A 10,042-nucleotide genomic window follows, 5' to 3' on the forward strand; every position below is an offset into this window, starting at 1 on the left:
AAAATCGAGGCCAATGGTCACTCTACTCGACGTAATTGATGCCTTGTTCCCGATTCATAATAGTTATATCGAGGTGAGTTGACTAATGCCCCCAGACAGATGTTGAATAGAACCATCGATTAAATTAGGACTTCTGATGGTACAAGGTACGCATATACTCAAGACTGGCTACCATCTGCTTTTCTTCAAGTATAGTCCCATCCGCAAAGGTAAATCGAGCCTCGCAATCTGCGACAAACTGGTGAACCAGTAGGGTGCCGCCACGACGGATCCACGTATAATAAGCCCGTCCGTATGCTGTCACAACCGCCTCAAGTCTGCCTTTGGCTGTGGTTGCCCGCAGCCGCCATTTGCGGGGGTTCATTTGGTTAGTCTTGGGATCCAACCAATGCTCGGCTTCCGTGATAGAGACATCCTCCCCAACACTTGCCAAAGTCTCGCCGTCAATGTTCAGCATGAATGTGGAGGATTGCGATACGTCGCGAGTGAGGGTATAGAACGAAAAAGATTTGCCCCAGCCATGGAGCCAATTTGACCCGCGACCGGCCATGGAAGATAGTCGATCGGGAACTAGCCCACCCATGACAATTCGCTCATGGACTCCATGCCCGTCAGAGATGGTATAAAGTTTGTCCTGGACAGTGACGGTACCCGTGGCTCGGCAGTGAACAACGAATCCGGCAATGCCTTCGTCATTCTTGATATTGCTGAATTCACCACAGTGATAAAAGGCTTGGCCTCGTTGCGAGAAATGGAGGTCGACGAGAACACCAGCATGTCCACCCTTGACATGCCAATTTGGTGGTTGAGATTCGAAAACCCGACCGTTCAAAGACCACGACACCTTTGATTCCGAACTGGTGAAGCCCATGGTACCCACTTCATTATAGTCGTCGATATTCTGTCCTTTGTTGATGAAAGGAGCATCATGCATTGTCTTTTTCTCCTCGTCGGTAAAGGCAACCTTCACGAGCAGGGTTTGGCAGACCTCGTTGTCAATTATGACAGCTTCTCCCAGTTGTCGGTACATGAACATCCAGAGGTGGATATCATGACCCTCGTCTGATCTTGCCCGGAGAACGAATCCCATATCGTTGAACAAATCCTTTTCATAATTTTCTGGAATGATAGGATTCTGATCCGCTAAGACCGTTGGCCCACAAGTAGAGGCCATGATGCTTTTGTCGGCCATGATGAATTTCGAGTAGCAGCGTAAACAAGAGCCTAAAGTTTTTCTGACAGAAAGCGAATGATATGTTTTAAAATAATTACCTGTTCGGAACAAGCTACTCCCCTCCGTTCAAATAACTGTATCATTTTCCGGTATAATTCCGACATCCAACGGGAGCGAGTTGGATACATGTTCATCCTGATTTTATCCTTTCCCCGCATTCCATAGTCCCGGGAGTGTGCACTCTGCAATCGAGATTATTTCCTTTGTTTCTGTGATATTGCTTTTGATAAATGCTTGCCATCCTCTCAAACTATCTCGGTTTTTTTTTTTTCATCTGGAAGAAAAAAAAAAAGTCACTTTGTGATTCTTATACATACTTTAATTTGCCGCATAACTTGAGATTTCCTGACTATGGCACCAGAAACCATGAAAGCGGCCTTATGCAAAGAGGAAGGTGACAACCTGAGCGTTTGGATGCCAGACAAACTAACTGTCATCGATTATAGATCGGGGGCGCGATCATAGTGGAAGATGTCGATGTACCCAAGCCTGGTTCGCGAGAGGTACTGATCAAGCTAGCAGCCGCCTCTCTCTGCAGCACCGATCTGAGTGTGATGGACGGAATGTTTGGACCAAAATGTCTTCCAGTCATTCTGGGCCATGAGGCAGTTGGAGTAGTTGCAGAGTTGGGGCCAGAAAGTGAGAGTTATGGCTTAAAGGTTGGGCAGCTCGTAGGGGCACCACCCTATACGGGAATGTGCTTGGAATGTCACAACTGTAAGAAATTTGGGCCGGATCACTGCTCTGCTAAGAAGGTCAAAGGAATCAATGCTCCCGGATACTTCTCTGAGTACAGCCTGATCGATGCGGCCAGTGCCGTGATTGTCGCTGACGATGCGACACGGGTTGATGATGTCGGGCGGATTTCTCCGATCTTTTGTGCCGGTGTAACTGTTTGGGACGCCCTTGAGCGCGCACAGATTGAGCCAGGGCAATCACTGGCAATCCTCGGACTTGGTGGACTTGGTCAATTGTGTGCAAGATACGCCACCGCCCTGGGAGCAAAGGTGTTCGCTCTTGACATCCAGGACGCGCAGCTGAATGAAGTCCGCAACACTGTACATGAGGTCATCAATATGAAAGACCTCTCGCCTGCCGAGGTCGATGCGAAGATGAAACAAGTCAACAATGAGCGTGGGGCCGAAGTTGCAATCGTGACTGCTGGGTCGTCTATGGCATATCAAATGGCTCTCAGCATTCTTGAACCACTGGGAAGAATTGTGGTGGTTGGCCTCCCGAAAGAGCCGCTCTCGATCTCTGCTGGCCAAATGTCTGCGAATTGTACCAAGTAAGTTAACATCATCCGGTCGCAAGAAAGTGTGCTGAAACGCAAGTAAAAGAATTGTAGGCGCGAGAATTCCTGGCCAAGCAGGGTCGAAGCGATGCCTTGACTTTTCGCTCAGACAGGGCATTCTGCCCTCAGTAAATCAACGCCAGTTCAAGCTGGAGGACCTCAACGAGATGGTATCCCTCATGCGAGAAGGGAACGTGGCCGAGGGGAGAATGGTTGTTCGCTTTGAATAGAGTAATGCCATTTTGTCATATTTGCGCATATTATTGGGGACCTTGAGGCCTTCCAGCTTCAAGCAGGGATATACCTCACTGTTCTTCCACTTGGGCAATTATTTTCATTAGGGTTTTCTATAAATTATGATCGTCTTTCATGCCTGCATGCCTTTCATTCATGTATGCATTACATGAAGCCGTTTGTCGCGCTCTCTCAAGCTGCGATGTATGTCGCACCATAGTGGCCTTTCTCTGAAGAATCAATCAATTTACCTTTCTCGATTCCTTCCTCCCTGCTAGTAACCAGTACATCAAATTATCTCAACCAACCTAACACAACTGAGGTCATAATTGCTTTTTGTTCCTCTCTCTCATAATGTCGTCACCCCCAATTCCCCCGTTTGTTATAACCTGGTGATGTTTGAATGTAGGGATACGCGTATAATCTCCCGAACCCCGGGTTTAACACTGTTGCCAAGGTTTCCCGCAGAGATATTCTCCAAAACCAAGAAGATATTATCGGATGAGCGGGCTCTGTGATCCCATCATTTCGATATTCTTCGGCTCAATGGACGCTTCTCGGAATCCAAAATCTGGTGGCGCGCGGTGGCCGCTCAAATAATCGTTGGGATGTTGCTCCGACGAGCGGAATAGCTCCTCTACATCATCGAGGAAGCAGCCTGGGCCCATGAAAAGTTTTGTTGGACAGTCACATGCAAGAAAAAACGACGCTAGAAAAACGTGTACGAATGAGCGCTAATGAGCTGGATGGAGGAGTCATCATCTTTGAGCGCCCAATTTACTATTGCTGGAAGTCCCCGGAATTACCTTGAGAGTTCAGTCCCACACCAATCTAGCTCATGTGGGGTTGCTAAATTTCCCCGGAATTCCAGTGCCCCATAGGCGAGCCTGCATTGGCTTATCTTGTCCGTTGTTGAGATACAATTATCAGTCTTTGGTCCGCTTATTCGTATTGTTACCGAGTTTTCGACTCGTTTTACTCAAAACACTCTTTCTGAACATCTTGACTATACCCCGAGTCAGGGCCTGGGATCAAAATGTCTTTGCAAACCCCAAATCAGAATGTCTTTGGTCCTGCAGAGGCTGAAAAGCAAGACATAGAGCATGTCGACGTCCTAGAGGATACGCCCTCTTCTTCGACTGCTACCGATCCTCCCATGGAAGAAAAGTTTGTCTGGAGCTACGATATCATCACAAACCTGATAGCCCTGAATACTGTCTACTTTGCGGCTTCGTGGGCTCTCGTTGTGCCCACTTCTGCAATTGGCTTCATTGCTCGCGTGTTTCCCGAGCAAGCCAGCGATTCAGCTTGGATTGCCGCCGCGGTCACCATCCCTAACTGCGTTTTGCAGGCATTTATGGGCGATCTTTCGGACATCTTGGACCGTCGCTGGTTCCTCCTCGTCGGTGCGCTTTTTGGGCTCTGCGGAAATCTCATTTCTGGGCGGGCATCGACAATGGGCATGGTTCTTGCCGGCCAGGTTTTGAATGGAGTTGGAGTGACGCTGGACTATCTAGCCATTCCACTTTCGGCCGAGGCGGTTGCGAAGAAGGATCGACCGGTGGTGAGTGCTATATCCATCGTCGTTGCAGGAGTTGCCACTGTGATCGGCCCATTGGTCCAGGGAGAGTTTATCAAGCATGATATTGGTGGCGCGGACAATGGTTGGCGGGGTGGATTTTACTTCGGTGCTGGCTTCTACGCCATGGCCTTTGCCCTCGTCTTCTGGCTCTATCACCCTCAGTCTCGTCCTAACCCCGAGAACCTTTCTAAGGTGAGCCGCGTGTTGAAAATAGACTGGTCAGGCGTTTTCCTTGTGACGGCCGGCTTATGTCTGTTCCTCGTTGCTCTCCACTACGGCGACAATCCCGACCCATGGGACTCTGCCAAGGTGCTGGCTACTTTGATAGTGGGCATTGTGTGCCTTTTGGCATTCGGCGTCTGGGAGTGGAAGGGCACATCTGTCGGACTCCTCCGGCACGATCTCTTCGAGCATCGAAACTACACTGTCACTCTACTAGCCTCGTTTACGAGTGGTATGGTCTTCTTTGGTGGCCAAGCATACATTCCCCAAGAAGTCTTATACATTTTCAGCAATGATCCAGTCATGACCTCCGTCTGGACTTACCCCTACAATGTGGCATGCATCTTCGGGGCCGCTTCCAGCGGCATTTATATGTCCTGGACTAAGGAGGCTAAAGGGCTGATGATAGGCTCCTTCGCCGGTTTGACTTTGAGCTCGGGTCTTATGGCAATTATTCACCCGGGCATCAACTTCGCTGGGTGGTTCTTCCCGACTGCTATCATGGGATTTGCCGTCGGTGTCCAGGTTGCCACAAGTATTGTAGTAGTTGGCCTCTGCACCCCAGATCGCTTTATCGGGCTCGCTATTAGCATGGCCGGCGCAATCCGCGCTCTAGGCGGAAGCGTGGGAGTCACTATATTTAGTACTATATTCTCATCGAAACTTGACAGCTACCTTCCAGAAAAGGTCACCAAGGTTCTTGTTGCAGCTAAAATGGAACCAACCACGATCTCAGAGCTTTTCCCAGGTATTCTGCAGGCTATTTCCGCTGGCAGTGCAGATGCTCTCGTGCAAATACCCGGAATTTCGTCAAAGACCGCAGATCTAATTCAGGCCGCAGCGGCAGAGGCGTATTCCGACAGCTTTCGCTTTATCTGGTATACACTGATTCCTTTTGGGGCTGTGTCTATGGTCATTTCGGCTTTCCTTAAATCGACAAAGAAGCAGATGACTAGCGTCGTTGCGGCTGGGGTGCAGCGCAGGCATTGAATTTGTGACGGTCTCGATTTTTACAATCACTCTCTATGATCACGTACCCAGCGCGCAATATTAGCAATATATCTCCGCTAGTTTCAATATTACAATCACGCTCTTAAATTGTTTCTGACTATGCTAAAAAATAAACGTATTCTGCTTGATTCGTGCCTACAGGCCTGTATTGTCCTTATTGTTTAAACAGACATTTATTTCTACAATAAGCTTGTTGCATGAGGTGAAAAAAATGATGAACAGATTTGTAATACCGCAAGTAGACACAGGCAGTGGATACGAATGTTCAACAATGGCTCATCTTTGCCTCCTCTCCTGCTATGATATCTATTCACTCAAGCTAAATACGTTAGATATATGAGATTGATAGCATGGTTGGCGGTTTCAAATCCCAGGCTACCAAAGCTAACCTTGGAATGATAACTACTTTTGAGGTTATCTCTTAGTTAAATCATTTTAGCTGTTCATCTCATTGATGGTAAAGCCGCTATATTATCCATCGTGTCAGTTTAACTCAACTAAAAGCGTGGGAAGAAGGGTAAAACTGACTTATCAAGTACTAGATTGTGACCATTAAGGAGACTCATCCCCGGCGTGCTGATTAACACCACTGCATCACCAATCTCATCAAAGGTCGCACGGCGGCCTTGCCGAGCCTCTAGCTCTCTCCACATTGCCAGCCCTGCTTCACCTGCCTTTCCGATGCTTTCTGAGATAAGTTTGGTGTAGAGGAAACCAGGAGCAACTGAATTGACCCGAATATCATTTTTGCGTCCCTCTAGAGCAGCCTAAAACATGAGGAAAAAGAGAACTATCAGTTAAACATGAGCGATTCTGGATCTAACGATGACACTTACTACCTTGGTCAGGCCAACAACTGCATGCTTAGAGGTTGTATAGGAGACAGAATATGGCGAAGCCACGATTGAGTTGACTGAGGCGCAGTTCACAATTGATCCACGCTGTGGAGCCCTTTCGACCATACTGTGCACACCCGATCAGATTCTGAGAAATGTTGTGTTTAGAAGAACATACCTAGGTGTTGGCTCCTGCTTGAGCATCTGTTTAATCTGGTATTTGGTACACAGATACGATCCAGTCACGTTGACGTCGATCACTCGCTTAAAGTCGTCCATATCGCCATCAACAATCGGCACGCTTCGCCCCCCAATCCCAGCAAAGTTTCTAGATTATATGTGAGTAAAGGTAGACAAACCAAAGCATTGCTAAAGACATAGCCATACGCTGCGTAGTCAATCCGCCCAAATCGAGAAACCGCCCGGGAAATGGCATTCTGAACATCCGGCTCGTTGCTCACGTCAGCTCGTATAGTAAGGCACTAAATGGATGGATCTATTAGCTACTCGGAATTCTATGATTGCTTCATCTAGAAAAGATCTCGTGATCTTGCTCACCTCCACGCCTTGGCTCTCAACATTTTTGGCACCTTCGGCCAACACCTCTGGACTTTGGATATCAACTAGAACGACGCCCTTCGCGCCCGACTTTGCGAAAGAGACAGCTACAGCATTTCCCAATCCACGCGCTCCGCCCGTGATAAAAGCGATTCCTGGTACCAGGCGTTCGGCCAGCTATAATAGAGATCACTAAGATTAATATCAATGGATCAGCCTTTGAAGACTAGATGACGAACCATGTTAATCAAATAAATTTCACAGATTGATAAGTGTTTGTCTCAATCGGTACTTAGATATATATACGCAGGTATAAATTTAGTCTCTAATAGCTCTGTTATAATAACTGATGGTGGCTCCCCAAACGGATTTATCGGAACTCTATTTCACTTGTATTTTTACGAATAGATAAATGATAATTTAGTAAATATGAAATTCCGTGGTGAGCACAAGAAATGGAAAGATGAACTTGCTTTTTACCGTTCCGATCCCGGAAAGTCTTCGAACGGAATTATCTCGGAAGTGGGTATCTTGTGTAGGAAGTTATTAGGAAGCGCCAATATCGTAATTTAAGGCTCATTTAGTCGCACATCTTCTTAAACCCCCAAATTCGACTCCTACTAGGTTGAATCTTGCTATCGATACAATAACAGAACGTGACAAACAGACGCACAATATGTCCTCGTAAGCTCTTCTTGATAAACTTATTAATAAGATCAAGTCAAACTGACAAAGCGATTAGTGCGGGCGAGGAATGGATAGCTCTCACACAGGCCACTTCCATAGTCAGCGAATGTGATGTTGAGGCCGTCTTCCACCAACTTTCACCAGTATCGCCGGAGTCTCTTTTAGGGGAATGGCGAGGAGCTGATCTAAACACTGGTCATCCTGGAGTCGAGAAAAATAAAGAGCTCAAATGGGCCGGGAAGTCATTCGTATCGATTGATGATGTTAAGCCGATGATGGTGTACGGCGATGATGGAATGAGGGTCTGGCTAGAGGCGATCGGTAGTGCTCGTGTAAGTCTTGAAGATCAACCGAACCGCCTGACAGCTAATATTGTTATCCCTTTATTCAGCTTCGTGAAGTAAAATATCACAATATAGTCTCCACAGCTATGATTTACAACAATCAGCCCATTATCGATCATTTTCGAAAAGTAAATGATACCATGGTGGCAGGGGTTATGGACACTCCTCTATTCAAGGATGGTGGGCTTTACTACTTCTATTTAACTAAATTACCGCAAGATAGCTTGCTTTGAGCAGTGAAAATGAATATGAGAGCGCAATAGCTTCCTGCTACCAGAGTAATGAATGTCAATTCAGAACAGGTTTAGTCAGAATCATGCGGCCAATCACTTCCGGTAGTATAAAGATTGCCCAGTTGCCGTTTTGGTCAAATTTACGATGTACGGATGGCATTTGACCAGTACGGAGCACCCGAACTCGACTTACGACAACCGCAGCCATACAAACCTGAAATGTGTAATGTAGCTATGATTTGATACCCTATCCCACGGGGGGTGCTGAACTCTTGTAGAGTTCAGGTTAGGGCTTTGCCTTCACTATAGGACATAAAAAGTGGGTCCCGCAAGAGTTTAGGTTAATTTCTTCGCAAGGGTTCCGAGTTCAAATGAAATCCAATAGCTCTCAAATTTTGGTCAGTTATAATAGACCATCTCATTTATCTCCTATTCACTTCGGAGCATACACAGCCTACTAGTTATCGAGAAAATGGCGATTTCAAATTAGAGATGTTTTGTTGGGGTGTACCATTACGGTCTACGATTAGCACCTAAGACGCCACTACAGCACTCCAGGCGAATAGAACAACCTCGATAATACTAGCCCATAATGATCAGGAGGGGTAGCAATTAATTCAGGGGTTTAGACGCTCCCCGGCTATTATCTCACTTTGTTTTTAGACCATTTCACCCCAAAGTCAGCATTAGACATTCGTCAAATTTCACGCAATTCATTATTGTGTGATATATATCTACACCTTCATTATGCAAAGCCAATTCTTTGACCAATTCTATCCCACGGGGGGTGGAGGAGTCTGGCAGACTCCAGGTTAGGGCTTTTCCTTCACTATGGGAGGAAAAGTGGGTCGTACGCCAGACTCCAGGTTTTTTTTGTCGCCAGACTCCTAAGGTCTAATAAGGTCCGATCGACCCCAAATTTTGGCAAGTTATAATAGACTACGTTAAATATCCCCTATTTGCTTCGGAGTATATATCGCCTAGTAATTATCAAGAAAAGGGCGATTGAAAATTAGAGATATTTTGATGGGGTGCGGGAATTAGGCTAGTTAGGGTTGCGACCGGGGCCTTAGGCTAAACTCCAGGGTTTCGAACGAATTGGATCACCTCGATTATCTTAGTCTACAATGATCAGGGGGGGTAGCAATTAATTCAGGGGGTTTTGAAGCTCCCTAGCTATCATCTCACGCTTTTTAACACTATTTCACCCCAAAGTTAGCATTCGACATTCGTTATATTTCATGCAATTCATTATTGTACGATATATATATTGCACTAGTCAACCATAGTAAGCCAACTTTTTCACTAACCTTCGACTAACCTAGTTATCGTGTGTAAAACATATGAATACGTTATTCGACCAAAAGAGGTCTTCCGGCACCTCTAGTCAGCTAGTCATCGAATAGGGAAGCCGAAAGCGCGCCAAATTGCTAAAGCTATACAAACATCTAAGCGCGCGTAAGAATGCGACGAATAGCAGCCACCAACCGTGGTAGACGACCTAATCCCCTATTTACTAGTTTACTTAGATAGCATTTTATATAAAAAGGGTCAGTTCTACCAATTTATAGCGCGGTTAGTCGGAACGATACGTTACCATTAGCGCCAAAGTCATAGATAGAGCGCACCCGCGAACTATGGCGGCCGTCGGCGCCAGCAAGGTTTATCGGCGACTAAGTAGCAAATTCAGCAATTCACGCGAATTGTCCAATACTAGCGAGCATTCGGTTAGGGGCTAGGATCCCATTATATTCGCGTACGTACGCTTAGGGCGGAGGTTATTCCTAAGGCCAATTCGATGCTAGCG

At 46.5% G+C, this 10,042-nt stretch overlaps 4 protein-coding genes across 4 annotated transcripts; 3 read left to right on the forward strand and 1 right to left on the reverse strand.

Moving 5' to 3' along the window:
• Positions 1 to 124: 124 nt before the first annotated feature.
• Positions 125 to 1,192, reverse strand: PENARI_c005G11140 (uncharacterized protein; the record flags this gene model as incomplete). The annotated part of the gene is made up of 1 exon (XM_022630031.1): positions 125 to 1,192. The coding sequence occupies one exon, from the start codon at positions 1,190 to 1,192 to the stop codon at positions 125 to 127; it is 1,068 nt and encodes a 355-aa protein (XP_022490152.1).
• Positions 1,193 to 1,585: 393 nt separating this feature from the next.
• PENARI_c005G00862 (alcohol dehydrogenase catalytic domain-containing protein) lies at positions 1,586 to 2,526 on the forward strand (the record flags this gene model as incomplete). Its single annotated transcript, XM_022629558.1, has 2 exons — positions 1,586 to 1,642; positions 1,681 to 2,526. 2 exons carry the CDS (start codon positions 1,586 to 1,588, stop codon positions 2,524 to 2,526), a joined length of 903 nt encoding a protein of 300 aa, XP_022490492.1.
• Positions 2,527 to 3,798: 1,272 nt separating this feature from the next.
• On the forward strand, positions 3,799 to 5,556 carry PENARI_c005G08212 (uncharacterized protein; the record flags this gene model as incomplete). Its single annotated transcript, XM_022629891.1, has 1 exon — positions 3,799 to 5,556. One exon carries the CDS (start codon positions 3,799 to 3,801, stop codon positions 5,554 to 5,556), a length of 1,758 nt encoding a protein of 585 aa, XP_022490600.1.
• Positions 5,557 to 7,400: 1,844 nt separating this feature from the next.
• On the forward strand, positions 7,401 to 8,235 carry PENARI_c005G02627 (DUF4334 domain-containing protein; the record flags this gene model as incomplete). Its single annotated transcript, XM_022629632.1, has 4 exons — positions 7,401 to 7,497; positions 7,556 to 7,655; positions 7,714 to 7,990; positions 8,050 to 8,235. The coding sequence occupies 4 exons, from the start codon at positions 7,401 to 7,403 to the stop codon at positions 8,233 to 8,235; spliced, it is 660 nt and encodes a 219-aa protein (XP_022490524.1).
• Between the last annotated feature and the right edge of the window lie 1,807 nt (positions 8,236 to 10,042).

This window comes from Penicillium arizonense, assembly GCF_001773325.1.
Source record: "Penicillium arizonense strain CBS 141311 chromosome Unknown PENARI_contig005, whole genome shotgun sequence".
Lineage (NCBI taxonomy): Eukaryota > Fungi > Ascomycota > Eurotiomycetes > Eurotiales > Aspergillaceae > Penicillium > Penicillium arizonense.